At 40.7% G+C, this 19,312-nt stretch overlaps 2 protein-coding genes across 3 annotated transcripts in view; both read right to left on the reverse strand.

The window, feature by feature from the left end:
• The window catches only part of MRPS6 (mitochondrial ribosomal protein S6), a 65,135-nt gene that overhangs the window by 22,820 nt on the left and 23,003 nt on the right, over positions 1 to 19,312 (reverse strand). The window lies entirely within an intron of this gene.
• Positions 7,944 to 19,312, reverse strand: part of SLC5A3 (solute carrier family 5 member 3) — a 33,535-nt gene continuing 22,166 nt past the window's right edge. For both annotated transcript variants that reach the window (XM_070783444.1, XM_070783499.1), the window contains exon 2: positions 7,944 to 19,224. In XM_070783444.1, the coding sequence (XP_070639545.1) occupies positions 16,728 to 18,884 (2,157 nt within the window). In that variant the 5' untranslated portion in view covers positions 18,885 to 19,224 and the 3' untranslated portion in view covers positions 7,944 to 16,727. The remainder of the gene's footprint in view (positions 19,225 to 19,312) is intronic.

Here is a 19,312-nt window from a genome sequence, read left to right on the forward strand (position 1 = left end):
GGGTATGAGTCCATGGGAACTGTTTCATCAGATATTTTTTATGACTCAAGAAAATCTCTTTGCCCCACAATTTATTGAATCAAGAGCTGCAGTTCTCACAGTAATTAAGGATTAAAACTGTTAAATACAGAAGCTATTTTAAAAATCTGAATAAAATTCAGTAAGGACAAATGTAAACTAAAAAAAATTTTTTAATGTAAAGATATATAAATACATGCTGGAACATGATTATACTTATCTATAATGGACTATTATACACTATATAACTTGTAGGTTAAAGTGGCTAGAAAAGTAACTCTTAGAGAACTTTTAAAGGTCAAAGACAGAAAACACTTTAGAGATCTTAACTGCTCTACTACTTTGTCCATGAATCATATTTAATAAGACCATTTTTTAAAAATGTAAAATAACTATGAACAAAAGACTCAACAGACTTTAAAAGGCAGAGAAGAGGATGGGAGAAGAGACGGGAACCAAAACACATCAAGTGTAGCAAGAAAGTAACAAATACTGTAACGCTGTGAAAAACTATTTCTTTTTATATGCCTCTGCTGTGTGCTTTACAAAACCGAAAATACCTCAAAATTTTAAAATATTGTTAAATACATTCACAGTTCAGACATTCCAAGTGGTGGTCATTTAGCCATTAAACCAAAAGCACCCTAAGAGCTGCTGAAAAATGTGCTAAGTGAAAAAGCCTTCATGATTATGAGATTCAATGTTTTACATAATCATCTTTTATAGTAAACAATTATTGGGGGGGGGCATCTAGAAATCTCTACTGGGGAACAACTTTAAAATAATCTTAATGGCATAAATCAGCTGTAAGAGAGAACGTGCAGACATTCACATCTGGAAATGGAGTGAGAATAAATTGGATAGATCTCCCATACATACAACACTCTGTGGGTATCAGAAATACAGGTTGAACCTTGTGAAACTGCCATTTGGGGAGGACCAAGCAGTCCAAATAGTGACTATTTCCTAAGGTTCAACCTCATATTTACCCACCCACATTCCTCTCCAAGTGTCTCCCTCAGGACAAGGATTTCCAAGTCACTCATCAGGTAATCCACCTCCAAAAGAAATGCCACAGGATAAGAGACACAGAGCCCCCGCCCTTCAGAGGGCTGTGAGGGGGACATGCAGATACACATGAGTAACTAACAAAAGGGGAGGGGAAACACTTCTGGGGGGGCGCGGTTAGAGCTGGCAGACTTCAGCCAGACTCCGACGGCTAAGCACCTCTTCAAGACGTGGGTGGAGGGTTAGCTAGGGTCCTCTCGGAGCACGTGTGGGATGACAGTTCAACAAGCAGCAGCTTCTGATGGAATCTGCGTTTGGGACGGAATCCACGTGGGCACTTTACTCAGTACAGGCGGAAGCCTTGCTTTCTTCCACTCATGGCCATTTTTCGCCTAGAACACTTAAGACTTCAGTTTCTTTGAACACACTTTCGGTAAAAACAAACTTTCTGGAGGGCCATTTGGCAATATATATTAGTTTAAAATGTGTACACCTTCAATCCTACAGTCACTCCTAGGAAATTACTCTAAGAAAACTACGATACCCATGCACAAGAATTTAGCTACCAAAATACCACAAAATTATTAAGACAGTAAATAGATGAAAACATAGTTGTCCATTAATAGGAGTTTGGTTCAATAAGTTATTTTCACTGATTGAACAAGTACTATGCAGCCATTAAAAAAGTGCTGACCCTAATATCCTTAAATACTGACATAAAAACATTTTAATAAAATAAAGAAAAAAATCGGCATGCAGGGTCAATACACAGCTTCTTTCCGGAAGAAAAAAGTACTAAAATATACACATATAGCTTCTGGATGAATATACACCTAAATTGTATTAGTTTTCCTTAAGTAGTAAGATGAGAGTATTCCAGTCTCTTCTTTTTATGTTTCATTATATTAATTAAATTAATTTCTTTTAAAATGAAAAGGTGTTTTAAAAACAAACTTTTAGGATGGGGGCGAAGGGCAAATTCAGTTTTAAGAAGAATTTCTTCCCCTAAGCCTATGCCAACTGCTATCTTCTTAGATGCCATAGTTTGTGAATTCTGTGTCAAAGCCTTGAAACTATGCCTCAACACTGGGAACTCCACCGACTCCATATCCATACACATTTTAAATATTTTAACAATCAGGGTGGTACAGATAGCTTTTCCGGGTTTACTGAAAGGGTCTTGCAAACTGTACTTCAAGCATCACAAGCGCTTGCAACTGGCTGCTCCGTCTTTGGGGAATGAGAGGGAAAACTGGATCCCTGAGATCTCTGAGTCTAGAATCAGGGCAGACTGGAGAGATGCGATGGGGAAAGGCCAAGTGTGGCCTTGAAAAACACAACAGCCAAGGAAAGCGAGAGAATGAGAGCAGTTAAGACAAGCTGCCCATTCTACGGCCAGGCAGCCAGGGCTGAGATTCTTGAGGATCTGGGAAAGCTAACACCAAAATGTATGCTTTGGATGATATGAGGAAAATAGAAAGAACCCAGGGAAGAATGGAAGAAAAAAAAATCAGAGTGGTCAGTGTCCAATGACTGCCAAGTTCAGCACAGATGAACACTGTGCCTACAGCAGAGTGCAAATAGTAAAGTCGGGTCACGGTCCGCGGCACGGTCGAACGTGCGGGTATAAAAGGGTTAGCCGCAAGATTGGCACCATGCCTTTAAATCACAAACTGGACTTACCTTAAATGCAGTGGGCGTCCAAAGGACCCCTGCAGCTAGTCTGTGCAGAGACATCAATAACGGCATTGGTGTCAAAGGTTATAAATGAATAAATTTAAAGAACGAGCAAGAAAGAACCCGTGATTACAAGAGAGCCAGAAAATGGCTACCCACTCCAATATTCCTGCCTGGAGAATCCCATGGACAGAGGAGCCTGGTGGGCTACAGTCCATGGGGTCGCAAAGAGTTGGACACGACTGAGCGCAACACACGAAATGACTAGTTGTCGGCTATTTATGTGCCTGGGTTATCAGTAAACATGGGCTTCCCTGGTGTCTCTGATGGTAAAGAAATCTGCCTGTTATGCAGGAGACCCAAGTTCGATCCCTGGGTTGAGAAGATCCCCTGGAGAAGAAAATAGCTACCCACTCCAGAATTCTGCCTGGAGAATCCGAACAGAGGAGCCTGGAGGACCCCAGCCCATGGGGTCACAGAGAGTTGGACACCATTAAGCAACTAGTGCTTTTCTTTTCACTCATCAGGAAACGTGAGTAGTTCAATCGCAATGTAGTTTTTCTTCCTTAATAAACCTACTTGTGTCCAAGGTGTCAACTCAAAATAGAATGTCATTCAGAGGTCACTTAGGGCCAAAGTGGGGGCTCGTTTGCCCATAACCAACCATTCCCTTTGTGATTCGGGTTAGTCAAAGGAAAAGGGCGGAATCCCCAAGGCATTGCTCTAGATCTCATCAGAATCATCTGCGGAGTCTTTAAAGGGCACTCTGTTTCACCCTCAGATATGCTGATTCAGTTAGACTGGGGGTTCAAAAACCTTGGGCATTACAATTCTTCAGAGTGCCCCAGGTGTGAACAAAGGTGAGAATGACATTCTAGTAGCAAGTTGGCTGGCTTCTCATCACTCCAAAGATGAATGATCCTGGCTGAACTATAGTTAACAGAGGATTTTCAGCAATGCTCTCCTCCAATTTTAAGAAGCATAAAAGCTCCACTTTTCTCACAGTAAGAATGGAGCCCTCCCTGAATGTGAAATGACAATTTTAATAGGTGACTACTTGTGGTTAATACTACCTGAAAAGGTGGGAAAATGCCAAAACTGAAGTATCCATGTTTGCTATTCTGAGAACATTGAAAACCCACAATCCTTTTAAAACTGGGGGATTTCCATTTCGGTCCTCTTCATACCCCCTCCAGATGCACTTACAGATGAATAAAAGATAGGAATCAAGAAGACTGGCAGGAGTCCTGGTTACCATGGCAGCAAGCAGATGAAATGCCACAGCTCATGAAACTGATAGTGAGAGCAGGCATCAGGTGGACAGCATGGAGCAGCACCTGGCTTATTGACTGCTCTCCTTCATGCACAATTCAGTGCACAGCCTTCGCCTTATATTTCAACCCGTTCAGGGCGCAGGAGGGGACGCAGCACTGGAATGACAGGGAGACCAGGGAGATAAGAATCAGCAAAGGGCTTTGATACTAGAGAACAAGGGTTATCAGCAGAGTCAGTTTAGCTTCTGTGAATCTTCTAAGTGTCACTGTATGTATGGGTTTAGCAAAAAATATCAGCCGACTGGTTTAAGGGAAATTTTTTTAAAATATGCCTCGAAAAGAGGCAGATACATGGGCTTTGGCAAGAGAGTCAGATTTGCGTTATCTTGGTGAACAACAGACCCAAACTGTGACTATCCTGCAGGGGTGCTTAATTCAAGCAATGGGAGGAAGGTTCTTACAGGACTACATTGCTCTAAAGAGAAGAGAAAGGGCTTAAAAGCACAGAGGAATTCAAGAAATCAAAATACCCTTCAAGAATCAGCTACTTCCAAGGAAAAGTGTGCCTCTCCTTCCCTAATCCTGTGTGTGTGTCTCACTCCACACGCATCTTGAGAGTGCCATTATTTAGGACACCCTCTTCCCCAACCAAGCCTCTCCAAGTGGCTTTCTGTTCCATCGTCACCATGTGCTGGAAATCCAAAGAACCTGGAGCACAGGATGCAGTCGACCAATGTCTGATGAGTAAGTGCATCAGAGAGTATGTGGAAAGACAGATGGACGTTACTAACTGTACTTAATTCAACTAGAATGGAAAAATGGCCTCAACTAAAAAATGAAAATTCAAATGAAATAAGATCTTCATTGCAAAAAGGCAAACAGCACACACATACACATATATACAACTACACATTATATATATAATGTATGTATATAAAGGTAGAGACGCATAAGAAAGTTAAGCATATCTTGTTAGTCAAAATCAGAGACATACAGTCAAGGAACTAGGAACAAACAGGTGGAGGGTGGAAATAAAGACACGGTGGGAGACTCAAAATGGTGCCTCCAAACTTCTGAAGATTCTTGGGATGCAATAAAACCAGTGGACATTTGACTCTTAGAGTGTACCAGAGAACATTACAACACAACTGAGACTCCAAACACCTATCAAAACTTCTGTTAATGAGTCAGCAAGCCCCATGTAAAGACAATAGTATTTTACAGAGAATCTGCTATAGGGCATGACAATAAAATCTCAAATGAGAGCTAGAAGGAGTAAAATCCAAAGTTAACGACAGACCTCATTCTGTTCTATTTCCTTTTCCTATCAGTCTAAAATCAGCAGGATCTACCCTGGAGTACTGCATTCAAACTTGGAGGTCACATATAAAAGTTGTCTAACTCCCAAGGTAAGCAGAATTTCTCAGTTCCCACTGTGCTTCTGGTTGACAACATGTTCTTTCAGGATAAGGCAGAAATGGGCAACAGGCCCTGAAATTTCGAGCTTCAAAAGCTAAGTGAAGAGTGGATACCAGGATTCCCCAGCAAGTTAGGAGGATTCAACAGAAGCATATTTCACCCCCTCTTGAAAACCTACGAGAACGCCTGTTAAACAGTGTTGCTGTTAACACACAACTCTACAAGAATGAGGGAGAGGAGGGGAAAACAGCAGTATGATTTTAAGAAAAAGAAAGCAGGTGGAGAAAAAGCACCAGTGGGGAAAACCAAGAGTCAACCATACTTACACTGTAGAATTCCCAAGACCTGGGGACCGGCAACACGGAGTACACCTTTGAAAATGAGGGTGAGTCGGGAACTAAAATAAAGCTGCTTGAAGTTTATGGAGTAGTTGGACCCCTAGATGCATGTTTGGAGGCTGAGTCTCTGGAGTGGATACAACAGAGAAATACATGGACTGGAGGGCACAGACACAGCTGTTAAGAGGCGATATCATGCACACTCAGTCATGTCTGACTCTGTGACTCCATGGCGTGGACTGCAGCTCTCCAGGCACCTTTGTCCATGGGATTCTCCAGGCAAGAATACTGGAGTGGGTTGCCATTTCCTCCTCTAAGGGATCTTCCCAACCCAGGGATCGAACCCACATTCGTGTCTCCTGCATTGTCAGGCGGATTATTTTACCACTGTGCCAGGAAGTACTCAAGAAACAATGGAACGTGCCACAGAGAACCCAAACTAGCTTGAAGGGACACCTGCTAGCTAAATCTGGAAACATCTGAGCAAAACAATGACAGTAATGAATCATAACCTACTAAATAAGGCAGTACATGAGTTCAAACTGATAGATAAACGGGGAGAAGAGGAAATTCTTGATTTCAGTATAGTGAAAAAAAGAAAAAGAAAGAAAAATCACTGTTTTACACCACCACAGGAATAACTTGCTCAGGCAAGAATTATCAATGGATGCTAAAACTATGGGCTAGTTTGATGAGGAATAATAAGTTATTTATGTGAACTCTGTGAAAGCCACTCAGTCATGTCCAACTCTTTGCAACCCCATGGTCTATACAGTCCATGGAATTCTCCAGGCCAGAATACTGAAGTGGGTAGCCTTTCCCCTCTCCAGGGGATGTTTCCAACCCAGGGATCAAACGCAGGTCTCCCACATTGCAGGCGGATTCTTTACCAGCTGAGCCACAAGGGAAGCCCAAGAATACTGGAGTGGATAGCCTATTCCTTCTCCAGCAAAATCTTTCCAACCCAGGAATTGAACTGGGGTCTCCCGCATTGCAGGTGATTCTTTACCAACTGAGCTATCAGGGAAGCCCAAATTAGAGTTTATCAGGGAAAGTGAAAGTTAAGTCGCTCAGTCATGTCCAACTCTTTGCAGCCCCATGGACAGTAGCCCACCAGGATTCTCTGTCCATGAGATTCACCAGGCAAGAATACTGGAATGGGTTGCCATTTCCTTCTCCAGGGGATCTTCCTGACCCAGGGATCGAACCCAGGTCTCCCGCATTGCAGACAGACACTTTAACCTCTTGTGCCACCAGGGAAGCCCAGGGAGATAAACCCAATTATCTCCCCCACAACCTACTTATTAGCAAAAGGGAAGATGTTTACTAAATAGTGGAGAGACACAGTACATACCACTTGAATCAAGTATCAAAGTTAATGTCAACAATAATGAGACAACACATCACACACCTCCCAATGTGAGGCTTTGTGGACCTATTATTATTGCTTATGTTGTAGTCAAAATGTAACCAAAAATGTATAGTGAGTCAAGTCATGAGGAGAACAACCCTAAATAGGAGTGGAATTCACAAAATGACTGGCATCTAAACTTCAAAAATATCAGTACTACAAAAGACAAAAAGAACAGCTGAGAAACTATTTCAGACTAAAAAAGATAGACATTAAAGCTAAATGCAATGAACTGGTTTCCAAACTTAAGAATATAAAAAAAAAAGTTGCTATAAAAGGACATTTAACAGAGTAACATTTGAATAAAAGCTTTAGATTAAAATATTGTACCACTGTTTTCAGATTTTGATAATTATTTTATGCTTATATGGGTGACTGTCCTTGTTTTAAGAACTATACCCCCAAATACTTAAGAGGGTAAAGGGGAGTGAGGTCTGCAACTTATGTTTTCAAATGGTTCACGAAAGTGTCTGATGAGAGAAATGACAAAAAAGCTGTGGCCAAACGTTAACTACTATAAATCTGGATGAAAACGATTCCTGGGTTCTTCACACTATCCTTACAATTGTCCTACCATCTGCAATTATTTCAGAATCAGAAGTGAAAACACTGAGCGTATTTTTATTTACTCTGTATTATCAGTTAATACTTGCGAGTCCATGCTTACCAAGGTGAAGAAGAGCAATAAGCAGTAGGGGAAACGTACTGGAACTCTTCATGAGCTAAGAGAAAAGGAACTGAGGCGCAACCTCGAGGACAGGCATGTGTTCGTACTGAAAATACTCAGTCACAGAAATGTAAATTTTTCATTTTATTCAAAGTTGGTACAGAAGTGCTAACGTTTCCATAAAATAATTACTATACTTCAGTTACAGGACAAAATACCACAGAAAGGAATATACTTTGCAAGAAATGTAGTTCATCTTAAGTTTCCAAATACTTTTAAAGGCTAATGCAGCAGCTGGCAAAATAACACACAGTACACAGAGAACAGTGTATTTTACAGAGTCAGTAATGAAAACTGACAGCTCTTTAGCAGATATGCTTCATTTTTTTTTAAAACAATAACACTTTTAAAAACACATTAAACCAAGATCATACATGTCTACAATTTAAAAAATCAGATTGTATACAATAGAAGAGTCAAGTTAGAATTGTCATGTATGGTTAACAATCCTAAATCTACAATTTCAATTGTATTCAATATGGAAGTTACCTGGTTTATACCAAATTCTACTTTCTGTTCGCAACTAAAACATTATACAATGAGATGGACTTGGTAAGTCAAACCTTAAAAAAGAAAAAAAAAAAAAAAAACACGCTGCAGACAATGAAGGGTACACTGGAAATCAGTTTACAATTCAAAAGACTCACCAATAACTCAACAACTTCATTTAACATCACATTTGGTCTACAATGCGTAACTGACGAAACAATCCATGTACACAATACACACCCCAGTGCACAGACTGGTCTCATAGAACGTGTGAACAAAGCTTTAATAGGCAGGACACTGGGAAAAACATTTTTCAATGTAGACATCTGTTAAAAATGCGTTAATACTTACATATCAAAATTACTAGATAGAAGGCAGCAGTACTCTGCTGACATTTGGCTTAAAAATAAAGGAATGAATGAAGCAATTTCACAGGATATTAGAAAAGGAATTGGTTTTCTTCTTGAAGAAGACTACTAACTTTTGCACAGCAACTATTTTTGATATCCACCTTATCAAAAAAAAAAAAAGGAGAAGCAGCAGCAGCAGCACTGAGAAACATAGCACAGTTCACATGTGACTGCCAACATAGGCCCAGGCAACAGAAATGGGACATTCAAGCAAAGAACGGGTAAATCCCTCGCTTTCATTTCTGAACTCTGTTGGCAATCCATCAACTGAAGCAATATTGGTGGGGGGAAGCAGGGCAACAGGTTCCATACCATCATCTGACACGAATGTAATATTCATTATTTAAAAAGAAAATAATAAAGCTTTTGCATATTAACAACCCCACAGAAAAGTCCATGAGCAAAAAAGACTAGTTGATCTGTTTGCCACTCAAAAGAGATCTCATAGTGAAATGAGAAAGTTCGAACTGTACGTATTTACACCGCGACAGCCACGTGCACCTATACTAAAGCAATCATTCATGGAAATTAGAGATGAAAGATATTCTGCCAAAGGCATCTTCAAAAGCATCCTTTAAGTTCTTAAAAACAATTGTAGATTTAAAAACAAAATTTAAAGGTACAGAGCACATTCTATATAGTATATAGAACTAACAGGTTATTACTCCTTTGCCTTATCCCACATGGCTAAGCCAAAGATGTTCCTCACACCTCTCCTTTTCCCTGTATTTCTCGTTCCTCTCAACTCCACCAAAGCCTGAGGTGCTACATTAACTGCTGTAGGGACACACCTGCTGGCTCTTTGCTGTAGGCCATACTCTCTCCCTCAAAGTGCTCAGGCTAATTCTTCTAAACCATGTTCCATTAGTCTACACCCGCTTGAATCTTCTTTCCATATTATTATTAAAGTTGACTATCCCTAAGATAAATATATGAAACAGAGCAGAGTGGGAAAAAGGTAGTCCCTTGTCTCCATTCTGAGAGTTTTCCTATCTTTTGATGTATAGGCAAGATCCAAGAGAGAAATGTATTTATTCATTGCCAATAAACAGGGGCTAACTATTCAAATGAAGTGAGGAGTAAAATAAGGGCAATGCCGAGTGCAAGAAAACACATTATTTTTCTTCTTTTGCAGGCATATTCATAGATTTCATCTAACCTAGTCTTGTAACACAACAGGCAAAAGAATCCTTTAGACTCTTACAATCAATGTGAAAAGCAAAAAGTAGTTGATTTGGCAGATGTCTCACTTTGTTTGATGCTTGTGACACCTGGATCGAATTCTGCTCTATTAAAATGAAGGTAGTCAGGCATATGAAAAAATACCTTCATTAAGCTTATTAAACTTATACAAAGATTAAAGATTAGTATTTGCCCTATTAAAATGTGAGATTTCTCCATGATCTCAGGGTGCTATTGACAGGAGGTAAAATTTCCTACAGATTTATGATTAAAAAAAATAACCCAAAGGCTCTACAGCTTAAAGCATAAGTTTGTCAAAATGCTCCACCCACAGAAACCTACAAGTCTGTTCCTGTTTCTCCAGTTCAATCGTAGGGAAGAGCCCACAGGCCCCATTTTAGCTGGTAACCCCCCAGTACAACTGCAGCAGTCCTGACACTAGTATTCTCTCCTCCACCAAAGCAGAACACAGGCCCTCAGACTAGGACACTGACCCTCTTATGACTGAGGACCCCTGATTCAGGTACCTCTCACTGGCCAGGGCTTGCAGCACTGCGGTGCTCATCCCGACAACTCCGGAGATGACCCATGGCAGGCTTCTTATGCCGGGCACTTGTGGGATGCTGAGAGTACTGTTAGCCTTGTGCTTTCCACACGCGGAGTTACACACATGAGGGAACATGGTTTTGTGCTTTCTATAAAACTTACTTTAAGCTTTGTTATCATGGAATGTAAAACTCTTGTCACATGTATGTTCTCAGACATGCCTACCCAACCTACACTGGAAGATGATAAAAGTTAAAAGATACTCACAGAATAAGTAACCTTAAATCTTTAATTAAGGATATAAAGGAAACAAACACAGATGAATAAATAACATTTAAGCTGCAACACAAGCTAGACCTACCTGGTTCTTTGAACCTAAATAAAGGCTGCATGTAAAATATGTAAATATAAATGTATTTTCTTTACTAGTCATAGCAAAATTTAAAAAGAGGAATTATGTAAGAGTTATGTTTCAAGAAAGGGAAAGGTGTGAACTAGCAGATTAAATATCAGCAACTGAAAGGTGCTAATCAAAACATAAATTTCCGAAGCTGATTATATTAAGGAATACCCTACAGAATGGCCTGTGCCAGTTTGGGATTTCAATACTCTACATAGCAATGAGCTTAATTTCAGTTTCCTACTACTAAAACAAAAAAGTGAGTTATTAGTGAACATTCCACTTACAGAGGTATAGGCGACACTGATATACTGAAAAATTATCCAGACAAGTTTCTCCAGAGGCAATAAAAAAAGTAAACACTCCTTTATCCAGCAGCACTTGGGTATACAAGGTGAATTTACCAGGGAAAATACAAGTCTCCAATAAAGATGTGGTTAGCTACTCTCGATCTGTGCTGTTGCCGAAATCACTGAAAAATGTACTTCCCTCATTGATAGAGTTCACTCTCTGTAAACTGTCTGGGTGGCCAGGGGGGGTGCCATGGCTCCATTATCGGGGAAACAATTACAATCCAGGGCTTCTCTGAGGAGAGCAGGGCACTGCACCTACACTAGCAAGAATCTGAGGCCACTGTGCTTTGTCTGATTTATTCTAGCATCCCTCTACCCAAACACACCATAAATCCAGGTAGCCAAATCGAACCTCAGACGTCATTACATAAATTAAGGTTACTGGTTTAAGTCAAGTCTCAGATTATGGTCCTCCCTCCAAAAAATAAAGTGCATGAGATGAGAAATGATGCAGATATATCAAACCTTTGTGTTTACTTCTGAACAAAAGACTACATGCCAATGGTTAAGGCTATTAGTTACCAGATAAATGGGGCACTTAACCCGAAACAAAAAGCTAAACCCTATCTTTTATAAAGGACTTGAGATGGACACAAACATATAAAATTATATCAATTCACACAACATTCCTTTAAAGGTGAATCAGTAGTTTAAAGCCTTATTCCCAGCATTGGAGAGAGCAGTTTAAATAAAAACATTTATATGACAATGTGAATAATGGTGTGAGACTCAGCACTGGCAAAGCCTATCAATTATTTTGAACCTTAGCTAAATTCTGTTCTGCAGTCAAAGTAACTGAAAGTAACTCTTTCATCAGAGGTGAGAGTTTGACCAAAAAAAATACCAAATTAGGAGAAGTTAGCTTAATGGAGGAAAAGGGGGTTGGCAGCCCTGAGTTAAGTCAACCAAGAAAACCAAGCGTAGTGATTAAAACATCAACCGTAGTGATTAAAAGATTACTTCTTACATAATCCAGCTTCACACCTAACTAGTACAGAAGAGTTTCTCTATATGCCAACTGACTAGTTCCAACTTTTTACCTTTAATTGCTGCAACAAGGCTTTTTGGCATCAAAACAAACCCCATTCCTCTCTACATTGCGATACCATCATTTCCAAGGGACTGGTGTGAATTTTAACTACTTCTGCCTAATTTTTGAAAAGTGAGCTTCGAGAATAAAATTCTGATGAATTATTAGGGCTTTTGTTATTACTGAACACAAAGTCTGAAAATAAAACTCTGGAGCATTAACAGTTTAAGCTAATAGATATTTTAGTATATTTAAACACAACTACTATTTAGTGAATCATTCTCTGGATCCAGGCCTTCAAATCTGGGGCAGAGCACCACTTGTGCACACCATGGCAATAAGCCTGAAAGTGAATTAAGCTGACAAAAGATCAAAATAGGAACATGTTAAGTGTTCAAACAAAGAATAGGTGAATTAATTAAAGCAATGTGAAAGAAGACAAATCAAGGGGAAAACCAGTCTCTCTGAATGGTAGGTGGGCCGACACACAAACAGGAGTTAAGTCCTATCTCTGACGTCTGCTCAGGCTAATGTCAACAGTAAAAGGACAAGCAACTTAACACCCAGCTAATGAGAAATCTTATGAATACTGAAGCCTATGGCTGCTACACCCAGGTACTTCTCAGCATCTCATCTAGTAGTTTTTCCGACTTCTTCAGAAAATCTTGTCCTGGCAGGTCTCTGTAGTAACATAATTTAACAGCAATGGTCTTTAAACATCTCTCAACCCAAACTCGGAAATGCAGAGGTGTCACTGCTAAATACCTGTGTGGTCATTTTCAGCCATCATACCTCAGATGAAAATGACACAGGGGAATACAGCGTGAACAAAGGAATGCCAAGTGGGAACATTAATGGGTCTAACTTTTTAATAGCTAATAATATAGCAGGTCAACAGGGTGGTGAAGAATGAAAGTAACCTGTATCACGTGATCTCTAAAGAGAGAGGATCCACAAAACTCAATATAGAGAAGATAACAAGGGACTGAGAAATGTAGAGACTTAAAGGTTCTAACCACCCTGGACAAGACTTTTCCAAGCCCCTACTCAGCCTCAGGTTAGAGAACTGAGTAGCAACCTTCCTCCCCAATTCTTAAAATGTGAAATTTCATCAAGCAACAGGCCCCTGTTAATTACTTCATGTGCCATCCCTGAGAGTTAGGGCTTTGTGACCCAGGCCAGCCTCTTTCTGCAAAAAGACAATGGCGCCTTTGAGCCAAGTGAAAAAGAAGCCTTGGGAGATGAGATATGCTGGACGGAGGCCAAAGGACACAGCAGCACTGCTACTGCTTGATGCTTCTCTAACCAGAAGATAAGAGTGGTATCTTCCCTAGCAAAGAAAGGCTGGGGAAAAGACTGGCTCTGCTGTTTCAAAAGCCACTTACTATCTCAGGGTAGAAAGACAAAATATTCTTCAACAGGGAAATGAGACATTCCACAAAGGAACCCATAATCACTCTGCATGCCAGGGCAACAAGCTCTTCTCATCAGATCTTGAGACTAAGACTGCCCGAGAGGACAAAATCTAAGAACTGGGGATACCAGATGAGACAGTATTTTTCTTCACCTTTGAATACCAGTGTCCTCACTTCATTCTGACTTTTAGCTAACTATTTCAGTCAATCACTCTTAGCCAGTTCTCAATCTTAGCTTGAGCCAATAAGAAAATATATACATGTTAACGTCTAGGTATCAATGTCATCACTTAGGACCCATTTAGTGTAAAGTATGACTATTTTGCTAGCTTTATGAGAGACTATGTATCATTCCATGATCATTCTAACGAAGTAAAGACTGAAGAATGGTCCCTTGAAATGAAGCGGCAATCAGGAATTCACATACTCATTCAAGCATATTATCTATTACTGGGAAGCAATAAGAAGGGCAAGCTTCAGGGACTTCAGTCTAAATAAAGTGATGTTTACACTGGCAAGAATAAACAATCCTAATGGATATGCTAACAACCATTCCTTATTTACAAACATTAGTACTCTAAACTTGACCTACTGCTATATACACACAAATAAGACACAAGATGATGTATTTTATGTATCATACTAAGACAACAGCAGAGAGAAGGCAGGGGGATGCTAAGACCCCAAACTATTAGGAGTCAACATTAAACAAAGCGGGGGAAATCCACTTAAGACACCACCTATTCATTTATGCTTTTAACAGAAGAGATAAGAAGGCTGCTCAGCCAATATGTCAAACCTCACTGCTGAGTTACACAGCAATGTGTTCAAAGAAAAATTTTAATTTCTACAACTTAATGGCAATTTGAAAAATCTAAGATCTTATTATTTCCCCAAATACCAAAAGGCTGTCTCAAAAGAAGAACAGTTCCTTTGAGAAAAGAAGAGGACAAACCATAAGTCCAGACTTGGACACCTGGTTTTCTGTTCTTCCCAACAGACTTTGTAACCTTGAATATGTCACAGCCTCGGCCTCCACTTGAGGACGGTCCTTACTTTCATTTGGCCCCCAGCTTATTAAATCTTAAGAATGAAACTAAAAAAAATTTCACAAGGCACTCTAATAAGCTCTCAGAAATCATACTATTCAAACACAAATTATTTTCTCAACTACAGACTCAGTCCATCACAAAGCCTCCTGGAGATGGGAAGACATTATACTACCTAGTAATTTCTAAAACTCAACTTTGAACTAATCAAGTCCATCATAATGAACTTAGTTTACAAATACAAAAAAATTTAAAGTCATCATGACTGAGTTTTGATTCAAAATCTACAAAAGTATCTAAAAAAGTAATAATTTTCCCCTAAAGAATACAAGGTTAATAAAATCATGCAATTTAAAAAATATCAGAGATTACAGAAAAGTCAAAGAAAGTAGATACAAAATTAGTTTCCTTCATGTGCCATGGAGGAAAAAGGACAGCATGCACAAAGAACGACATCCTGTGGAGAGCTTTTCTCAAACGTCTTTTGTACCCTGTGCTCATGAAGGGGAATCCACCTGTGAAAAATGGATTCTCTTCCAGGAACGCTGGAACTGGATACTGAGCCATGCCAAGACAGAGGATCCTACAATTACACAAGTCCTGTAATCTCCATAGGAAACACTACTAAATCCGTAGAAGCTCTCTGGAATCTGTCATCCATTCTACAGAAAGGCTATACTGCAACCCCACCAGTGGCAAAGCATGCACTCTTCTGAGTTTCCTGTTACTGATGGCCTGTTTGCAATGAAATATCTTCATGCTCTAAGTCACTGTAACTGTTTAAACAAAAATGCAGAGGCTGTGTACATACGTTGTATTAAAAAAAAAATTGGAAAAAAACTTATGAAGGATATATTATGATCTCAGAATGATATTTTCACTCTAAAAACTCAACTTCAATGTATCACAATCTAATCAAGTGGGGCAACCCAACACAAAAGCCAAGTTAACTTTTCTTCAAATTTCCAGACATATCTTCCAATGGATCCACTAAGGAAGGTTAACTAATTAATAAAGAATGTTACCAAATGACAAAAACAAAGCTAGAGAATTAATGGTGTACAAGGAGTCACCTGTTCAGCTTAGCTGATCAAACACTGCTTTAGGGGATGCTAATTTTCAAACTATATAAACAATCTTAACTTGGTCAGTAAATTTGGGGATCATCAGCAATGTTAACTTCATTTTCTGCCCCCCATAATCATTTACAATACAGTCATGACATACAACTTTATAAAGACAAGACTACTTGGTGATCATTTGAGTGTGGTTCACTTAAACTTCAGAGGAGGGAAAAAAAAGAAAAAAGAAAACAAAAACAGCTGGAACTTTCCCCCAACATTCCATATACTGGTGGTACAGGAACAGCTACAAAAAACATTCCTCTTCCTTTCTTCCAGCATACAGAATCCATAGGCTCATGCTAACAAAACGAACCTGGCAAACGAACTTGCCCTGAAACAAGTACTCCACAAGCACATGTTAGATTTTCAGTACATAATGGATTATACAATGTACAAATTCAGTTCTTTAAAATGGGAGTAGGGATTACAGAGACAGAGAAAAAACTTTAAAATGAGCAAGTCTTCTATTTCAGGGTAAGAAGGCCTACCAAGATTTGGCAGTGCAGACAGTGTATCTTACTCACAATACCTTAGCATATAACTCTGCTCTAAGTGCTCTATGAGAATAATTGGTCTCTCCTCACTTTGGTATGGAAAATTTTAAACCACATTTGCACAATTCAGTCTGTTTAAACAAGTTTTACTTCATTTAGGTTGAAAATTTACTTTCATCCATCTCTGGGAAAATAAAAGTCTTGCAAATAGATGATTTTTCTAAGTAAAATTTGGCTAAAATCTACAGCGTAAACAATGCCTGAGAGATGCAACAGTTACATAAGTTTGCAGGATTTTTTTTGTTGTTGTTTTCCAAAGACCAGTATTTTCTTAAGTTAGTGTCTCATCATATCCTTAAAAGTTCATAAGGAGAAATAAACAAACATGAAAATTCCAAGTGAACACACAGCAAAAAGTCCAATATTGAGTATTACTTTAACTTGTGGAGGTTCTTCCAACATTTGTAAACAAACAGCCTCCTCCTCCATCAGGTCTCTGAGACTCCTCTTGCTGAGGCTCTTACTTTTAAAGCCACAAAACCAATCGATGAACTTCCAGTACCGGCTTCCGTCCTCTGCTTCTTTCTTTCTCTCTTTCTCACCCATGAGAGCTGCCTGCCCGTTGGAATACGCATCCACGGGTGTTTCTGCCTCCGAATGACCTAAGGAAGCCACTGGGTTGCCCTCCTCTCTGCAGGTCACCAACAGATTCACATCTTCCGGCTGCAGGCCCTTGATGCTGTCCTCAGACTTCCCGTTGGGGATGACGTGGTTGATGGCCTCACTATTCTCACTGCATCTCAGAATGCTCTTCTCTTGCATTTTGTATGGTTCATCTTTCGGGGAGCAGCTCTCCTTGACCACCAGGCTCTTCTTAGACCAAAAAGTGGTGGTGCGAATCTGTTCCTTCGTAGGAGGTGGTGTGAGAAGGCTAACAATTACAGTAATGAGTCCTGTGATCCAAAACAATGCTGTGGCCACATACATGTAATGGATGTCTTTAATGAAGACTGGCCTGTTATCAGGTTGGTCACATTCCGGGGCACGGTAGGCAAAGGCCAGTGTCAAGCGGACTGCTCCAAGGATAAAGCCCGCCATTCCACCATAGAAAGCCCCTTGTTCATTGCAGCGCTTCCAGAAAATGGCCAGAAGGAACAGGGCTGCAACTGGGGGCGTCAGGTAGTCAGCTACCTCCTGGATGTAAAGGTACATCTGGCCTCCTTGCATCTCCACGATGATGGGCACCCACGCGATGCTGATCACCACCATGAAGGCCACAAATATCCTGCCCACGATCATCAGTTCCCGGGAACTGGCGCTCTTGCGGATGAGTTTGTACACATCGAGGGTGAATATGGTGCTGGCGCTGTTGAAAATGGAGTCCAAGTCACTCATCAGAGCGGCAATCATCACGGCCATCATCAGGCCCCGGAGGCCCACGGGAACCAGCTTCATCACGAGGCGCGGGTAGGCAATGTTAGAGCACCCAGCTCTGCTTCCACACACCTGCATGCAGTGCTCGGGGTTGATGCAAGCTATGTCATCGGCAAACAGTATCCGGGAAATCATTCCGGGGACCACTATGATAAACATTGGCAGAAGCTTCAGGAAGCCGGCCATCAGGGTGGAGCCTTTGGCATGAGCAATGTTTTTGGCTGCTAGGACCCTCTGCACGATGACCTGGTCGGCACACCAGTACCAGACTGAAGCCGGGGTCTGCCCAAGGATGAATCCAGGCCAAGGAACATCTTCATCTGTTGGGTTCCGCAACATTTTCAGTGCGTCTTTCTTGGGGTGGACATTACAAGAATTTGTGTTGGAAAGGTTGTACGTCAGCAGGATGGAAGTGACATTGGGTGAGGCCAACATGTACCTTCTCTTAACTTCCTCAAACCCGCCAATCTCCATCATGCTAATCACCATAAGTGTGAGTGCCCCAACGATCATGAGCAGAGCCTGCAAGGTGTCTGTGTAGATTACTGCGACAAGGCCTCCGGTGACGGTCAACAAAGCGGTCATGCCAATGAGCAGGATGACAGACACATAGAGGTTCCAACCCAAAGACTCCTGGATAAAGAGGGCACCCGAATACAGATCCACAGAGAGCTTGGTGAAGATATAGAGAATCAGAGACAACGCTGCGAAATAGACCTGAATCCTATGGCCACCAAATCGCTTGGACAAGTATTCAGGCATGGTGTATACCCCTGACCGGATGTAAATCGGGATGAAAACCCATCCCAGAAGTTGCAAAAGCAGCAAGGCATTGAACTCCCATGCGCCCACTGCAAATCCACTTGCCGCTCCAGATCCTGCCAGCCCAATGAAGTGCTCACTCCCAATATTGCTCACAAATAGAGAGGCACCAATTGCTACCCAGGTCATAGAGCGCCCCGCCAAGAAGTATCCACTCACGGTGCTTCTATTAGATTTCCACATGGCAAAAAAACCAATGCACATGACCAGGATAAAATACAGGGCCACTATGGCAATGTCTGCTGTCTCCAGTACAGCCCTCATGTTTGGTAACTTTGCGAATACAAGCGTCCAATGACAGAAGTGTCCGACTTTTTATTTACTCATGAGTAACCCCAGCCAAGTCTGGAAACCATACGTGAACTGGACTACACAGAGCAACACAGCAGGTCAAAGTCTTTGTCCTTTGGTTTGCTGTCTTGATGGTGGTGGTTGTGATAAACTTTGAAGGAGACAGTTTAAATTTTCCTCCGCTTCTTAATTGGGATTGAGAACTTAGCTCGTCCTCTTAATCCACTCTCCACAAGACCATCAGCATTTACTCAGGGGCTGGAGGAGACATTCTGAGTTGCAGCTAAGTCTAGTGAAGCCTACTGTACCAACCCTGCAAGGCAGCAAAGACAAAAGACAAAGATTGAATTAGAGGAGGGGCTCACCAAGCGATGAGGAAACTTTCAGTCTAACAAAACGGC

Source organism: Bos indicus, chromosome 1, assembly GCF_029378745.1.
Source record: "Bos indicus isolate NIAB-ARS_2022 breed Sahiwal x Tharparkar chromosome 1, NIAB-ARS_B.indTharparkar_mat_pri_1.0, whole genome shotgun sequence".
Lineage (NCBI taxonomy): Eukaryota > Metazoa > Chordata > Mammalia > Artiodactyla > Bovidae > Bos > Bos indicus.